Consider the following 18,186-nt stretch of genomic DNA (forward strand, 5'->3'; position numbering starts at 1 on the left):
CCATTGTGGACAGCTTGATGGTGACTGTAGCAGACAGAGCGGGCTCCCCGTTGTCCTTAGCAACAACAACCAGTCTTTGGTGCCTTGGATCTCTGTAGCTGAACATCCTCATAGTCCGGATCTCTCCGTTGTACTGGTCCAGACTGAACAAGGTGGCGTCAGTCACCTGCAGAAACTGGTAGGTAATCCGAGAGTTGTGCACCGAGTCTGTGTCTAAGGCTATCACCTTTGCAACCAGAGAGCCTTTATCGGTTGATCTGGGGATCTTTTCCTCCACCACCGAGCCGTGCGCGCGCCACGGAGACACAATAATCGGAGCGTTGTCGTTCTGGTCCACGATGATGATGTGGACCGTCACGTTGCTGCTGAGTGGAGGAGAGCCAGAGTCTCTGGCCTCGATGTGGAAAAGAAAGTCCTTCTCGATCTCATAGTCAAACGTTTTCAGTGCGTAAAGATTCCCGTTCTCTGGATTGATGGAGAACAGCATGGACATGGAGGTGTTGGCGATCTCCTTCTCCAGGATGAAATAAACTAGATACTGGTTTTCATGGAGGTCAGGGTCAAACGCAGTGAGGGAGCTGAGCAAGGCCCCGGGTGCGTTATTCTCCATCACACGTATAGTATAAAATGACTGAGGGAACTGTGGCACATTGTCATTCACATCCAGCAGCTCTAACGTCATAGTTTCATTGTCAGATAAAGGAGGAGAACCTCTGTCTGTCACAGTGAAAGTGATGTCATATTCTGGAACCTTCTCGCGGTCTAACGGCTCTGACACCACTAATTCATAATAGTTATCAGAGGATTCCCTCAGTTTGAAAGGCATATTATCTGGAATATGAAGATCAACCACTCCATTGTCCCCTGAGTCTTTGTCACTGACACTAACTACAGCTATCACTGTGTCTAATTCTATGTTTTCATTGACCGGACTCTGAAATGACTTAATAGATATTTCTGGGTGATTATCATTCATGTCTTCAACCAGAATCTTTATGGTACATTGTCCTGACAAACTGTTGGCTCCTTTGTCAGTTGCTACAACTTCCATATCATAAATCCTGAAGTCTTCATAATTCAACACTCCTTTAACAGTTACCTCACCCGTTTTGGGGTTTAAATTAAATGTGTCTTGAGTTTTCTCTGATGTGTACAGGCTGTATGAGTATATTAAATCCGAATTTGAACCTTCATCTAAATCGGTCGCATTGAGACGAACAACAAGACTTCCAATAGGAGAATTTTCTACCACACTGAACTGGTAGCTCTCTTCCTCAAATGAAGGGGCGTTGTCATTTGTGTCTAAAATATGAACAATAATACTGGCAGTACCAGAACGAGATGGCATACCGCCATCTACAGCTGTAAGAATTAAATAATGATCACCCTGCTGCTCTCTGTCCAAAGTCTTTTTCAGTATTAAATCAGCGAATTTTGATCCATCTCTCCCAGTTTGAATTTCTATTGTGAAATAATCGCTGTCACTTAAGTGGTATGTTTTCACAGAGTTTGAGCCAACGTCTGGGTCAACTGCATTGCTCACAGAAAAGCGTTCACCAGCCTGCGTCGCCTCCGAAATATCCAAGTCTATCGTGTCTCTTCTGAAATGAGGTGCGTTGTCATTTATGTCCATTATCTCTAACTCGATGTAAAATATTCGTTTGGGGTTTTCAATTATTGCTTCCATTTTCATATAACACGATGTCTTGGCGGGGCAAAGAGACTCCCTGTCAATTCGTTCAACAATGTACAGCTCCCCTGTTTCTTTGTTCACGTCCAGACATTTCCTATTGGTAATTGCCTCTATGCGCATCTTCCGTGCGACTAATGTCTTTACATCCAGTCCCAAATCTCCAGCCAAATTTGCCACAACAGAGCCTTCTTCTAGTTCTTCAGGAATAGAATAGTGTGTTACGGCTGACGTGGAATTTATGGTGGCCAAGACAAGAAGAATGGTCGACACATACCTTTTCCACTCTTCAGAAATGAGAACACCTACCATTGTTACGCCAGATCTGTCTTCTTCAGCGTGATCTTTAAACCTTTCCGTGCAGAATTTACGACGTATATGACTCTTCAGTTAACGTCCGAAAGGTAGTTCAAGCACAGAAACAAAAATATCCCTGAAATCCAAATTTGTTCAGCACCGGGAGCTGTTCACTCGCCGTTCTCTCCGTTTCAGTGAAATGATGACTGTCATGGCGAATGTGAGGTCACAGGAGTATGTATGTATGGGGAACAGCGACGCTATGTGACCCAAAAATATATTCTTAAGTGTTTATTGTATAAAACTTTACATTAGTGTTTCTTGCCACAAATCGATTTTAAGAAGAACATATTATTGAATACAATGAGGGGGTTTCCGTCCTTTTAATCTTTATTTGGTTCGCCTGGATGACTTATAGTTCTTTCTTTAAATGTTTCATTCCGTCTTTGGTTTGTTCTTTACCGTTTGAACATGGATATAATGAAATTATTTTCAGCTGTACAAAATTTTTTTGGTTTAAATATTTGGATGTTTCCTCTGTTTCCTCGTCCGCTTTTCTGAGATGCTAAAAGAGTACTGACAATGTGCAAAAACATGCCAAATATAATATGAAAAACAGCGGGGAACCAAATCATAGAATTTTAAAAAAATTGCAAATACTCTTATACTTGGTTCACTAGTTTTATTTTGTATGTGCAGTTTCTATATACACTACCAGTGAAAAGTTGGACACACTTTCCCATTCACTTGTATGAGAAAATGTGTCCAAACTTTTGACTGGTAGTGTCTATGGAAAGTGAGAAATAAACGAATTTGACTTTTAAAATTAAATAAATCTATTTAATGAAAAAGTAGAAATACACGAGAAAATGTATTTAATGAGTCGGCTTATGAAGACCCTATTTGTTTCTAAGTTACAACGCCATTTAGTAAATATGTAGTCCTATTTTGACATTTCAAAAGTCTCCTTATACGTACATTTCCCATCAGTAAAAAGAGCCTTACCTGCAGAGTAGAGGCTGCAGAGTCACTAGTGTCTGTCAGCCCTGTGCCTCTTGGTAGACTGGACACGATGTATCTGGAGCCCTTTGGCACAGGCTGTCTCACCACCAGCTTTCCTTTCCTGGTCTCTGCTAGAAACAGACTGTACCAGTAGGCATCGTTGGAGACCAGAGTGGAGTCTGCGATGGTGGAGTTCCTCTCACTGAGCACACTGTTCCTGCAGGGAGGAGCCGCTTTGCTGGGCTTGTCTTTCTGACACTTGAGCACGATGGTGACCAATATGGTGATGAGCAGGAGAAACGACACCGAGCCCAGACCGATGACCAAATACAGGTTGAGGTCTGAGAAGATGTCGTATTCTAGAGGCACCTCAGTCATGTCAGAGTAGGCCTTAACGACAGTCTCCATTGTGGACAGCTTGATGGTGACTGTAGCAGACAAAGCGGGCTCCCCGTTGTCCTTGGCAACAACAACCAGTCTCTGGTGCCTTGGATCTCTGTAGCTGAACATCCTCATAGTCCGGATCTCTCCGTTGTACTGGTCCAGACTGAACAAGGTGGCGTCAGTCACCTGCAGAAACTGGTAGGTAATCCGAGAGTTGTGCACCGAGTCTGTGTCTAAGGCTATCACCTTTGCAACCAGAGAGCCTTTATCGGTGGATCGGGGGATCTTTTCCTCCACCACCGAACCGTGCGCGCGCCACGGAGACACAATAACCGGAGCGTTGTCGTTCTGGTCCACGATGATGATGTGGACCGTCACGTTGCTGCTGAGTGGAGGAGAGCCAGAGTCTCTGGCCTCGATGTGGAAAAGAAAGTCCTTCTCGATCTCATAGTCAAAAGTTTTCAGTGCGTAAAGATTCCCGTTCTCTGGATTGATGGAGAACAGCATGGACATGGAGGTGTTGGCGATCTCCTTCTCCAGGATGAAATAAACTAGATACTGGTTTTCATGGAGGTCAGGGTCAAACGCAGTGAGGGAGCTGAGCAAGGCCCCGGGTGCGTTATTCTCCATCACACGTATAGTATAAAATGACTGAGGGAACTGTGGCACATTGTCATTCACATCCAGCAGCTCTAACGTCATCGTTTCATTGTCAGATAAAGGAGGAGAACCTCTGTCTGTCACAGTGAAAGTGATGTCATATTCTGGAACCTTCTCGCGGTCTAACGGCTCTGACACCACTAATTCATAATAGTTATCAGAGGATTCCCTCAGTTTGAAAGGCATATTATCTGGAATATGAAGATCAACCACTCCATTGTCCCCTGAGTCTTTATCACTGACACTAACTACAGCTATCACTGTGTCTAATTCTATGTTTTCATTGACTGGACTCTGAAATGACTTAATAGATATTTCTGGGTGATTATCATTCATGTCTTCAACCAGAATCTTTATGGTACATTGTCCTGACAAACTGTTGGCTCCTTTGTCGGTCGCTATAACTTCCATATCATAAATCCTGAAGTCTTCATAATTTAGCATTCCTTTAACAGTAATCTCACCAGTGGAAGGATTCAGGTGAAATGTTTCCTGCGTTTTCTCTGACGTGTATAAACTGTATGAGTATGTAAGATCAGAATTTGATCCCTCATCTAAGTCTGTGGCATTCAGGTGAATAACAAGGCTCCCTATGGGAGAATTTTCCGTTATTTTTATATCATAACTAACTTTGTCAAATGTAGGAGCGTTGTCATTTGTGTCTGAAACATGAACAATAACACTTGCAGTGCCAGAACGAGCAGGTGTGCCTCCATCTACAGCTGTGAGGATTAAATTATGAACAGCCTGCTGCTCTCGGTCTAAAGACTTTTTCAAGATCAGATCGGCAAATTTCGACCCATCTCTCCCTGTTTGAACTTCAATATCAAAATGTTCACTTTTACTCAAATGGTATGTTTTCACTGAATTAGTTCCAATGTCGGGATCAACTGCATTGCTGAGAGACAATCTCTCTCCCTTTGGTGTCGCTTCAGATATGTCTAAATGAATGGCGTCTCTCCTAAACTGCGGGGCGTTGTCGTTCATATCCAAAATTTCTACTTCTATGTTAAAGATTCTTAGTGGATTCTCGAGTATTACCTCCAGTTTTAGATAGCAAGAGGCTGAGGACTTTGAAGGACAAAGGTATTCCCTGTCAATTTTCTCCACAACATACAGTTCACCAGTGTCTTTGTTCACATCCAGATATTTCTTGTTTGAAATGATGTCCAGTCGCATCTTCCGCTGATTCAGTGTTTTAACATCCAGACTCAGATCGGTGGCAAGGTTAGCGACAACTGATCCTTCTTTCATCTCCTCGGGTATTGAATAATGAGTCACTGAAGTCGATATGTTACGAATAAAAGAGAAAAGAAAAACGAGCAGCACGTACCTCTTGCAAGGCTCCATTGTTAGGAAACGACCCATGGTTGTGAGCGAGTGTAATTCACCTTAACCGATATAATGTACGTTTCCAGTAATGTTCAGTATTGTCGAAGCAGCTTTAATCCCAAACATGCTAATATAGTTTTAATCCCGAGAATCTTTGGACGCTTTCGAAGACGCGTTTTCGGAGTCGAGTTTCAGCACCACGGCGCTGTCCGGTTGTTTCACGATCTGCACTGATGACACCGATTCACTGTCATGGCGTTCATGGGCTGGCATATTACTTACAAAACAGCGCCACCCTTCATGTTTTTCAACACTGTTTTAACCGACTTTAACGTGATACATATTGAGATTAGTTTCTTTCGTTTCTTTTTGTTTATGTGAGTCTAAACTGTTTATCGCCAACAGGAAGAATTTGTTAAATTGACACAATTTGCGAGCATAACGTTTGAAGCTGAACTACCTCGGAAATCTACAATATCAAATATCACCCATTAATGATACAAAACAAGTGATTCTGTTGCACACTTGAATAAGGACTCTCAGTGTGTCTTATATATGTTTAACGCAGGGTTCAAAACTGCAAATATACACAAACAGAAGAGCACATTGTTGAAAATACGCCTCTGCACGGCTTCGTATTACTGCACTGAGCTTCAATGTGGCAGTACTATTCATGACCAGCAGAAGGACTCACTAAGCAGTACACTCCATCTTATGGCGAAAGTGGGTAATAACACCTAATTTGCTTAAACATTGCTTTCTGTCTGTGTATGACATTGGAGCCCAATACATATTAACTAAACAATACTTGAAGTAAAAGTATTAAAGAACACAGAAAATTAACTATTTTCTGTTAAACAACAGCACCAACAATATGTAGAAGGGTGTGCCTTTTTTATGAGCTCAAAACTCCCTGTCCTCACATTTGCAATAATCTCTTACCTGCAGAGTAGAAGCTGCAGAGTCACTAGTGTCTGTCAGCCCTGTGCCTCTTGGTAGACTGGACACGATGTATCTGGAGCCCTTTGGCACAGGCTGTCTCACCACCAGCTTTCCTTTCCTGGTCTCTGCTAGAAACAGACTGTACCAGTAGGCATCGTTGGAGACCAGAGTGGAGTCTGCGATGGTGGAGTTCCTCTCACTGAGCACACTGTTCCTGCAGGGAGGAGCCGCTTTGCTGGGTTTGTCTTTCTGACACTTGAGCACGATGGTGACCAATATGGTGATGAGCAGGAGAAACGACACCGAGCCCAGACCGATGACCAGATACAGGTTGAGGTCTGAGAAGATGTCGTATTCTAGAGGCACCTCAGTCATGTCAGAGTAGGCCTTAACGACAGTCTCCATTGTGGACAGCTTGATGGTAACTGTAGCAGACAGAGCGGGCTCCCCGTTGTCCTTAGCAACAACAACCAGTCTCTGGTGGCGCGGATCTCTGTAGCTGAACATCCTCATAGTCCGGATCTCTCCGTTGTACTGGTCCAGACTGAACAAGGTGGCGTCAGTCACCTGCAGAAACTGGTAGGAAATCCGAGAGTTGTGCACCGAGTCTGTGTCTAAGGCTATCACCTTTGCAACCAGAGAGCCTTTATCGGTGGATCTGGGGATCTTTTCCTCCACCACCGAGCCGTGCGCGCGCCACGGAGACACAATAATCGGAGCGTTGTCATTCTGGTCCACTATGATGATGTGGACCGTCACGTTGCTGCTGAGTGGAGGAGAGCCAGAGTCTCTGGCCTCGATGTGGAAAAGAAAGTCCTTCTCGATCTCATAGTCAAACGTTTTCAGTGCGTAAAGATTCCCATTCTCTGGATTGATGGAGAACAGCATGGACATGGAGGTGTTGGCTATCTCCTTCTCCAGGATGAAATAAACTAGATACTGGTTTTCATGGAGGTCAGGGTCAAACGCAGTGAGGGAGCTGAGCAAGGCCCCAGGTGCGTTATTCTCCATCACACGTATAGTGTAAAATGACTGAGGGAACTGTGGCACATTGTCATTCACATCCAGCAGCTCTAACGTCATCGTTTCATTGTCAGATAAAGGAGGAGAACCTCTGTCTGTCACAGTGAAAGTGATGTCATATTCTGGAACCTTCTCGCGGTCTAACAGCTCTGACACCACTAATTCATAATAGTTATCAGAGGATTCCCTCAGTTTGAAAGGCATATTATCTGGAATATGAAGATCAACCACTCCATTGTCCCCTGAGTCTTTGTCACTGACACTTACTACAGCTATCACTGTGTCTAATTCTATGTTTTCATTGACTGGACTCTGAAATGACTTAATAGATATTTCTGGGTGATTATCATTCATGTCTTCAACCAGAATCTTTATGGTACATTGTCCTGACAAACTGTTGGCTCCTTTGTCGGTCGCTATAACTTCCATATCATAAATCCTGAAGTCTTCATAATTTAGCATTCCTTTAACAGTAATCTCACCAGTGGAAGGATTCAGGTTAAATGTTTCTTGCGTTTTCTCTGACGTGTATAAACTGTATGAGTATGTAAGATCAGAATTTGATCCCTCATCTAAGTCTGTGGCGTTCAGGTGAATAACAAGGCTCCCTATGGGAGAATTTTCCATTATTTTTATATCATAACTAACTTTGTCAAATGTAGGAGCGTTGTCATTTGTGTCTGAAACGTGAACAATAACACTTGCAGTGCCAGAACGAGCAGGTGTGCCTCCATCTACAGCTGTGAGGATTAAATTATGAACAGCCTGCTGCTCTCGGTCTAAAGTCTTAGTTAAGATTAATTCTGCAAACTTCGATCCATCTCTTCCGGTTTGAACTTCAATATTAAAATGCTCACTTTCACTCAGGTGGTATGTTTTCACTGAATTAGTTCCAACATCAGGATCAACTGCATTGCTGAGAGAGAATCTCTCTCCTTTTGGTGTCGCTTCAGATATATCTAAATGAATGGCGTCTCTCCTAAACTGTGGGGCGTTGTCGTTCATATCTAGAATTTCTACTTCTATGTTAAAGATTCGCAGTGGATTTTCTAGAATAATTTCCAGTTTTAGGTAGCAAGAAGATTTTGTGTTGCAAAGGTATTCTCTGTCAATCTTCTCAACAATATAGAGCTCACCAGTCTCTTTGTTCACATCCAGATATTTCTTGTTTGCAATGATGTCCAGTCGCATCTTCCGCTGATTCAGTGTTTTAACATCCAGACTCAGATCGGTGGCAAGGTTAGCGACAACTGATCCTTCTTTCATCTCCTCGGGAATTGAATAATGACTCACTGAAGTCGATATGTTACGAATAAAAGAGAAAAGAAAAACGAGCAGCACGTACCTCTTGCAAGGCTCCATTGTTAGGAAACGACCCATTGTTGTGAGCGAGTGTAATTCACCTTAACCGATATAATATACGTTTCCAGTAATGTTCAGTATTGTCGAAGCAGCTTTGATCCCAAACATGTTAAAATAGTTTTAATCCCGAGAATCTTTGGACGCCTTCGAAGACGCGTTTTCGGAGTCGAGTTTCAGCACCACGGCGCTGTCCAGTTGTTTCACGATCTGCACTGATGACACCGATTCACTGTCACGGCGTTCATGGGCTGGCATATTACTTACAAAACAGCGCCACCCTTCATGTTTTTCAACACTGTCTTAACCGACTTTAACGTGATACACATTGAGATTAGTTTCTTTCGTTTCTTTTTGTTAATGTGAGTCTAAACTGTTTATCGCCAACAGGAAGAATTTGTTAAATTGACACAATTTGCGAGCATAACGTTTGAAGCTGAACTACCTCGGAAATCTACAATATCAAATATCACCCATTAATGATACAAAACAAGTGTTTCTGTTGCACACTTGAATAAGGACTCTCAGTGTGTCTTATATATGTTTAACGCAGGGTTCAAAACTGCAAATATACACAAACAGAAGAGCACATTGTTGAAAATACGCCTCTGCACGGCTTCGTATTGCAGCACTGAGCTTCAATGTAGCAGTACTATTCATGACCAGCAGAAGGAATCTCTAAGCAGTACACTCCATCTTATGGCGAAAGTGGGTAATAACACCTAATTGGCTTAAACATTGCTCTCTGTCTGTGTATGACATTGGAGCCCAATAAATATTAGATAAACAATACTTGAAGCAAAAGTATTAAAGAACACAGTAAATAAATTATTTTCTGTTAAACAACGGCAACAACAATATGTAGAAGGGGGTGCCTTTGTTATGAACTCAAAACTCCCTGTCCTCACATTTGCAATAATCTCTTACCTGCAGAGTGGAGGCTGCTGAGTCACTAGTGTCTGTTAGCCCTGTGCCTCTTGGTAGACTGGACACGATGTATCTGGAGCCCTTTGGCACAGGCTGTCTCACCACCAGCTTTCCTTTCCTGGTCTCTGCTAGAAACAGACTGTACCAGTAGGCATCGTTGGAGACCAGAGTGGAGTCTGCGATGGTGGAGTTCCTCTCACTGAGCACACTGTTCCTGCAGGGAGGAGCCGCTTTGCTGGGCTTGTCTTTCTGACACTTGAGCACGATGGTGACCAATATGGTGATGAGCAGGAGAAACGACACCGAGCCCAGACCGATGACCAGATACAGGTTGAGGTCTGAGAAGATGTCGTATTCTAGAGGCACCTCAGTCATGTCAGAGTAGGCCTTAACGACAGTCTCCATTGTGGACAGCTTGATGGTGACTGTAGCAGACAGGGCGGGCTCCCCGTTGTCCTTAGCAACAACAACCAGTCTTTGGTGCCTTGGATCTCTGTAGCTGAACATCCTCATAGTCCGGATCTCTCCGTTGTACTGGTCCAGACTGAACAAGGTGGCGTCAGTCACCTGCAGAAACTGGTAGGTAATCCGAGAGTTGTGCACCGAGTCTGTGTCTAAGGCTATCACCTTTGCAACCAGAGAGCCTTTATCGGTGGATCTGGGGATTTTTTCCTCCACCACCGAGCCGTGCGCGCGCCACGGAGACACAATAACCGGAGCGTTGTCGTTCTGGTCCACGATGACGATGTGGACCGTCACGTTGCTGCTGAGTGGAGGAGAGCCAGAGTCTCTGGCCTCGATGTGGAAAAGAAAGTCCTTCTCGATCTCATAGTCAAACGTTTTCAGTGCGTAAAGATTCCCGTTCTCTGGATTGATGGAGAACAGCATGGACATGGAGGTGTTGGCTATCTCCTTCTCCAGGATGAAATAAACTAGATACTGGTTTTCATGGAGGTCAGGGTCAAACGCAGTGAGGGAGCTGAGCAAGGCCCCAGGTGCGTTATTCTCCATCACACGTATAGTATAAAATGACTGAGGGAACTGTGGCACATTGTCATTCACATCCAGCAGCTCTAACGTCATAGTTTCATTGTCAGATAAAGGAGGAGAACCTCTGTCTGTCACAGTGAAAGTGATGTCATATTCTGGAACCTTCTCGCGGTCTAACGGCTCTGACACCACTAATTCATAATAGTTATCAGAGGATTCCCTCAGTTTGAAAGGCATATTATCTGGAATATGAAGATCAACCACTCCGTTGTCCCCTGAGTCTGTATCACTGACACTTACTACAGCTATCACTGTGTCTAATTCTATGTTTTCATTGACTGGACTCTGAAATGACTTAATAGATATTTCTGGGTGATTATCATTCATGTCTTCAATCAGAATCTTTATGGTACATTGTCCTGACAAACTGTTGGTTCCTTTGTCGGTCGCTATAACTTCCATATCATAAATCCTGAAGTCTTCATAATTTAGCATTCCTTTAACTGTAATCTCACCAGTGGAAGGATTCAGGTGAAATGTTTCCTGCGTTTTCTCTGACGTGTATAAACTGTATGAGTATGTAAGGTCAGAATTTGATCCCTCATCTAAGTCTGTGGCGTTCAGGTGAATAACAAGGCTCCCTATGGGAGAATTTTCCATGATTTTTATATCATAACTAACTTTGTCAAATGTAGGAGCGTTGTCATTCGTGTCCAAAACACGAACAATAACACTTGCAGTGCCAGAACGAGCTGGTGTGCCTCCATCTACAGCTGTGAGGATTAAATCATGAACAGCCTGCTGCTCTCGGTCTAAAGTCTTCGTCAAGATGAACTCTGCAAACTTGGATCCGTCTCTTCCAGTCTGAACTTCAATGTTAAAATATTCACTTTCACTAAGATGATATGTTTTAACTGAATTGGTTCCAACATCAGGATCAACTGCATTGCTGAGAGAGAATCTCTCTCCTTTTGGCGTCGCTTCAGATATATCTAAATGTATGACGTCTCTCCTAAACTGTGGGGCGTTGTCGTTCATATCTAAAATTTCTACTTCTATGTTAAAAATTCGCACCGGGTTTTCAAGTATTACCTCTAGTTTTAGATAACAAGATGATTTTGTGTTGCAAATGTATTCTCTGTCAATCTTCTCAACAATATAGAGCTCCCCAGTCTCTTTGTTCACATCCAGATATTTCTTATTGGCGATGATGTCGAGTCTCATCTTCCTTTGATTCAGGGTTTTAATATCCAGGCTCAGATCGGTAGCAAGGTTTGCAACAACTGATCCTTCTTTCATTTCCTCTGGAATGGAGTAATGACTGACTGATGTCGATACGTACTGAACGACAGATATAAGAACAACGAGCGACACGTACCTTTTGTATGACTGCATTGTCAAAACGGACCCCTTTGTCATATGAATGTTCGCTGTTCGGGGCACCTCAGTCGATATAAAGCATGATTCCGCTGATATTGCAAAATTCCGGTAAGACCACCATCAAAACATATTTGTGCGATTTACATCCCCAATTGATTTCGCCGTATCTTACAGATAAATCCTGCTGCTTGAAAATGGAGAGCGGTTCAGCACCACGAAGCTGTCCGCTTATTCTTAATGTCTACCTAACTGACTCAGATTTACCGTCATGGCGCTCATAGCCTGGGATTTTTTGGAGTAAACAGCGCCACTCTTTGCATATTACCTGATCTAACATTTCAGATACAATGGGGGGAAAAACAAACTTACAACTTCTGAATACGTTTGCCTTATAAAGTGCTGCTGACGCTGCTATTCTTACTGTACTTTTACAATTAAATAAGTAAAAGATTTTTTTTTTCAAAGGACAATTTAAGATTTAAAATAAGATAATTTTTTATTTATCCCAAGAGGCGAAATTCGGGAGTTGCAGCAGCACAAGACAAAGTAGCAAGAATGTAGATACAAATATAAATAAGAATATATAAAATAAATAAAATAAAAAAAGGAGGTATATACAACTGGTATAGAAAAGTGACAATCTAAAGTGACATGGTATGTGATAGTTAATTACATAATATGATTGATTCAAAAGCAAATACACAAATTTTGGACATACCTGCAGAGTGGAGGCTGCAGAGTCACTAGTGTCTGTCAGCCCTGTGCCTCTTGGTAGACTGGACACGATGTATCTGGAGCCCTTTGGCACAGGCTGTCTCACCACCAGCTTTCCTTTCCTGGTCTCTGCTAGAAACAGACTGTACCAGTAGGCATCGTTGGAGACCAGAGTGGAGTCTGCGATGGTGGAGTTCCTCTCACTGAGCACACTGTTCCTGCAGGGAGGAGCCGCTTTGCTGGGCTTGTCTTTCTGACACTTGAGCACGATGGTGACCAATATGGTGATGAGCAGGAGAAACGACACCGAGCCCAGACCGATGACCAGATACAGGTTGAGGTCTGAGAAGATGTCGTATTCTAGAGGCACCTCAGTCATGTCAGAGTAGGCCTTAACGACAGTCTCCATTGTGGACAGCTTGATGGTGACTGTAGCAGACAGAGCGGGCTCCCCGTTGTCCTTGGCAACAACAACCAGTCTCTGGTGCCTTGGATCTCTGTAGCTGAACATCCTCATAGTCCGGATCTCTCCGTTGTACTGGTCCAGGCTGAACAAGGTGGCGTCAGTCACCTGCAGAAACTGGTAGGTAATCCGAGAGTTGTGCACCGAGTCTGTGTCTAAGGCTATCACCTTTGCAACCAGAGAGCCTTTATCGGTGGATCTGGGGATCTTTTCCTCCACCACCGAGCCGTGCGCGCGCCACGGAGACACAATAACCGGAGCGTTGTCGTTCTGGTCCACGATGATGATGTGGACCGTCACGTTGCTGCTGAGTGGAGGAGAGCCAGAGTCTCTGGCCTCGATGTGGAAAAGAAAGTCCTTCTCGATCTCATAGTCAAAAGTTTTCAGTGCGTAAAGATTCCCGTTCTCTGGATTGATGGAGAACAGCATGGACATGGAGGTGTTGGCGATCTCCTTCTCCAGGATGAAATAAACTAGATACTGGTTTTCATGGAGGTCAGGGTCAAACGCAGTGAGGGAGCTGAGCAAGGCCCCGGGTGCGTTATTCTCCATCACACGTATAGTGTAAAATGACTGAGGGAACTGTGGCACATTGTCATTCACATCCAGCAGCTCTAACGTCATCGTTTCATTGTCAGATAAAGGAGGAGAACCTCTGTCTGTCACAGTGAAAGTGATGTCATATTCTGGAACCTTCTCGCGGTCTAACGGCTCTGACACCACTAATTCATAATAGTTATCAGAGGATTCCCTCAGTTTGAAAGGCATATTATCTGGAATATGAAGATCAACCACTCCATTGTCCCCTGAGTCTTTATCACTGACACTAACTACAGCTATCACTGTGTCTAATTCTATGTTTTCATTGACTGGACTCTGAAATGACTTAATAGATATTTCTGGGTGATTATCATTCATGTCTTCAATCAGAATCTTTATGGTACATTGTCCTGACAAACTGTTGGCTCCTTTGTCGGTCGCTATAACTTCCATATCATAAATCCTGAAGTCTTCATAATTTAGCATTCCTTTAACAGTAATCTCACCAGTGGAAGGATTCAGGTGAAATGTTTCCTGCGTTTTCTCTGACGTGTATAAACTGTATGAATATGTAAGATCAGAATTTGATCCCTCATCTAAGTCTGTGGCGTTCAGGTGAATAACAAGGCTCCCTATGGGAGAATTTTCCGTTATTTTTATATCATAACTAACTTTGTCAAATGTAGGAGCGTTGTCATTCGTGTCTGAAACATGAACAATAACACTTGCAGTGCCAGAACGAGCAGGTGTGCCTCCATCTACAGCTGTGAGGATTAAATTATGAACAGCCTGCTGCTCTCGGTCTAAAGACTTTTTTAAGATTAATTCTGCAAACTTCGATCCTTCTCTTCCAGTCTGAACCTCGATATTAAAATGCTCACTTTCACTCAGGTGGTATGTTTTCACTGAATTGGTTCCAACATCAGGATCAACTGCATTGCTGAGGGAGAATCTCTCTCCCTTTGGTGTCGCTTCAGATATATCTAAATGAATGGCGTCTCTCCGAAACTGTGGTGCGTTGTCGTTCATATCTAAAATTTCTACTTCTATGTTAAAGATTCGTAAAGGGTTTTCAAGTATCACCTCCAGTCTAAGATAGCAAGATGACTTTGCAAGACAAATGTATTCTCTGTCAATCTTCTCAACAATGTACAGCTCCCCAGTCTCTTTGTTCACATCCAGATATTTCTTGTTTGAAATGATGTCCAGTCGCATCTTCCGCTGATTCAGTGTTTTAACATCCAGACTCAGATCGGTGGCAAGGTTAGCGACAACTGATCCTTCTTTCATCTCCTCGGGTATTGAATAATGAGTCACTGAAGTCGATATGTTACGAATAAAAGAGAAAAGAAAGACGAGCAGCACGTACCTTCTGCAAGGCTCCATTGTTAAAAAGCGTCCCATTGTTGTGTACGAGTCTACTGCACCTTAACCGAGGTAATGTAGACGTCCATTAATATTGTTTTTTTCTGCAAAGGCTTTGATACCACACATGTCCTCACAGTATTCTTCCTGAGAATATTTCGGTACTAAAAATGATAAGAGCTTTTTCGGGAAAAATTTCAGCACCACGGAGCTGTCCGCTTCTTTCACGATCTGCACTGACGACACCGATTTACTGTAATGGCGTTCATTGGCTGGCATTTTACCTAAAGAACAGCGCCACCCTCCACGTCTTACGAGAATGTTTTAACCGAGTTCAACATGATACATATAAAGATGAGTTTTGTAGTGTGAATGTAAGTTTGAACTGTGTGTTGCTGACGAGAAGATTCTTATTCATTAACACAATTTTCGAGCAGAGCTTTGAAGCTGAGTTACCTAAGAAATGTACACAATGAAAATAAAAGTCACCCAGTATTGATAAATTATATAAAATAAGTGTTTGCATTAATCTCTTACCTGCAGAGTGGACGCTGCTGAGTCACTAGTGTCTGTCAGCCCTGTGCCCCTTGGTAGACTGGACACGATGTATCTGGAGCCCTTTGGCACAGGCTGTCTCACCACCAGCTTTCCTTTCCTGGTCTCTGCTAGAAACAGACTGTACCAGTAGGCATCGTTGGAGACCAGAGTGGAGTCTGCGATGGTGGAGTTCCTCTCACTGAGCACACTGTTCCTGCAGGGAGGAGCCGCTTTGCTGGGCTTGTCTTTCTGACACTTGAGCACGATGGTGACCAATATGGTGATGAGCAGGAGAAACGACACCGAGCCCAGACCGATGACCAGATACAGGTTGAGGTCTGAGAAGATGTCGTATTCTAGAGGCACCTCAGTCATGTCAGAGTAGGCCTTAACGACCGTCTCCATTGTGGACAGCTTGATGGTGACTGTAGCAGACAGAGCGGGCTCCCCGTTGTCCTTAGCAACAACAACCAGTCTTTGGTGCCTTGGATCTCTGTAGCTGAACATTCTCATAGTCCGGATCTCTCCGTTGTACTGGTCCAGACTGAACAAGGTGGCGTCAGTCACCTGCAGAAACTGGTAGGTAATCCGAGAGTTGTGCACCGAGTCTGTGTCTAAGGCTATCACCTTTGCAACCAGAGAGCCTTTATCGGTGGATCTGGGGATCTTTTCCTCCACCACCGAGCCGTGCGCGCGCCACGGAGACACAATAACCGGAGCGTTGTCGTTCTGGTCCACGATGATGATGTGGACCGTCACGTTGCTGCTGAGTGGAGGAGAGCCAGAGTCTCTGGCCTCGATGTGGAAAAGAAAGTCCTTCTCGATCTCATAGTCAAAAGTTTTCAGTGCGTAAAGATTCCCGTTCTCTGGATTGATGGAGAACAGCATGGACATGGAGGTGTTGGCGATCTCCTTCTCCAGGATGAAATAAACTAGATACTGGTTTTCATGGAGGTCAGGGTCAAACGCAGTGAGGGAGCTGAGCAAGGCCCCAGGTGCGTTATTCTCCATCACACGTATAGTATAAAATGACTGAGGGAACTGTGGCGCGTTGTCGTTGACATCTAGGAGATGCAGATGTATTGTCTCATTGTCAGATAAAGGAGGCGTTCCTGCGTCTGTCACAGTAAGTATAATGTCATATTCAGGCACTGATTCACGATCCAAGGGTGCGGACACTATGAGCTTGTAGTGCAGGGGTTTATCTGATGACTTGTTTAGAATAAATGGCAGGTTCTGATTTATGGATAAGCTCACTTTCCCATTTTCTCCAATGTCTCTGTCACTTATGCCCACCAGAGCAATGACGCTTCCTACTGGGATGTTCTCGTCCACTGTGTTTTTAACAGACTGTATGGTAATTTCCGGATAATTGTCATTCATATCCGTCACGTGGACGACTACTTTACATTGGCCCAATAAGGGATGCGTCCCTTTGTCCCTGGCCTCAATGTGCATCTCATAAAATTCCATATCCTCATAGTCAATAGTGCCCTTCACAGTAATCTCCCCTGTCTTAGGATTCAATGCAAAGACGTCTTGTGTTTTTTCTGACGTGTAAAGGGTGAATGAGTACACTATCTCTGAATTTAGACCCTCGTCAAGATCCGTAGCGTTGAGCCTCATCACTGGGGCTCCGATCGGGGAATTTTCTGTCATGTTGACTGTGTAAGTCTGCTTGTCAAACCGAGGAGGATTGTCGTTTGTGTCCTGTACATTAACAATAATATTGGCAGTGCCCGAGCGCACAGGGACCCCGCCGTCCACAGCGGTCAGAATGAGATTATGAACCGCTTTCTCTTCTCTGTCTAAAGACTTAGCCAGAACCAAATCAACATACTGAGTTCCATCACTGCCCGTCTGAATTTCAATGGTGAAATGTTCACTGACACTGAGCTTGTATGTTTTAATTGTATTAATGCCAACATCCGGATCCACAGCATTAGGCAGGGAGAATCTCTCCCCCGGTGTTGCTGATTCTGAAACATCGAGCTCCACTCTGTCTCGTCGAAAATGTGGAGCGTTATCATTGATGTCCGTTATTCCAAGTTCAATGTTGAAGATGCGTAAGGGGCTTTCTATGATAACATCAAGCTTTAGGAAACAGGAGGCTATTTTGGGACAAAGATATTCCCTGTCCATCTTTTCCACGATAAACAACTCCCCTGTCTTTTTGTTGACATCTAGGTATTTTTTGTTATGGAAAATATCAAGTTTTACCTCTCGCTGTGCCAAACCTCCAAGATCAAGTCCCAAATCCGATGCGAGATTAGCCACAACAGAGCCCCTCTCCATCTCCTCGGCTATGGAGTACCGCGTCACAGACAAAGCTCCGGGCCAAACAGCACACAAGACAATGACAGAGGTCCAAAAATGCATCCTTTCGTCTGCGGGAAAAATGACTCCAGATTATATAAAAACTGGTTGTTTTTGTTGATTTTTAAGATCTGCCTAATATCTGTTCTGGTGGTTGTTAATTTCGAAATAAATAATCTTCCAGGAACTGCGTCCTGCACCCTTACAAACGTTACAAATGGGTGTGTCATGATTTGAGGAGAGAGATGTATCATGCTTTAGTGGT

The 18,186-nt window shown here is 43.6% G+C and overlaps 4 protein-coding genes across 4 annotated transcripts in view; all 4 read right to left on the minus strand.

The window, feature by feature from the left end:
- The window catches only part of LOC138597990 (protocadherin alpha-C2-like), a 34,296-nt gene extending 25,481 nt beyond the window's left edge, over positions 1-8,815 (minus strand). Inside the window, exon 1 of the mRNA XM_069669613.1 lies at positions 6,308-8,815. Within this exon, the coding sequence (XP_069525714.1) occupies positions 6,308-8,710 (2,403 nt within the window). The 5' untranslated portion in view covers positions 8,711-8,815. The remainder of the gene's footprint in view (positions 1-6,307) is intronic.
- Positions 8,816-9,245: 430 nt separating this feature from the next.
- LOC138597820 (protocadherin alpha-C2-like) lies at positions 9,246-12,001 on the minus strand. Its single transcript, XM_069669342.1, has 2 exons — positions 9,617-12,001; positions 9,246-9,251 (listed from the first exon to the last, which is right to left on the minus strand). Exons 1-2 carry the CDS (start codon positions 11,999-12,001, stop codon positions 9,246-9,248), a joined length of 2,391 nt encoding a protein of 796 aa, XP_069525443.1.
- A 219-nt stretch (positions 12,002-12,220) lies between these two features.
- Positions 12,221-15,107, minus strand: LOC138597821 (protocadherin alpha-C2-like). Its single transcript, XM_069669343.1, has 2 exons — positions 12,705-15,107; positions 12,221-12,268 (listed from the first exon to the last, which is right to left on the minus strand). The coding sequence occupies exons 1-2, from the start codon at positions 15,105-15,107 to the stop codon at positions 12,221-12,223; spliced, it is 2,451 nt and encodes an 816-aa protein (XP_069525444.1).
- A 486-nt stretch (positions 15,108-15,593) lies between these two features.
- Positions 15,594-17,984, minus strand: pcdhb (protocadherin b). Its single transcript, XM_069669344.1, has one exon. The coding sequence runs from the start codon at positions 17,982-17,984 to the stop codon at positions 15,594-15,596; it is 2,391 nt and encodes a 796-aa protein (XP_069525445.1).
- Positions 17,985-18,186: the final 202 nt, after the last annotated feature.

The sequence above is a fragment of the Semicossyphus pulcher genome, unplaced genomic scaffold (genome assembly GCF_022749685.1).
Source record: "Semicossyphus pulcher isolate SPU_LCO1_2020_fin unplaced genomic scaffold, fSemPul1.0.p SCAF_2, whole genome shotgun sequence".
Lineage (NCBI taxonomy): Eukaryota > Metazoa > Chordata > Actinopteri > Labriformes > Labridae > Semicossyphus > Semicossyphus pulcher.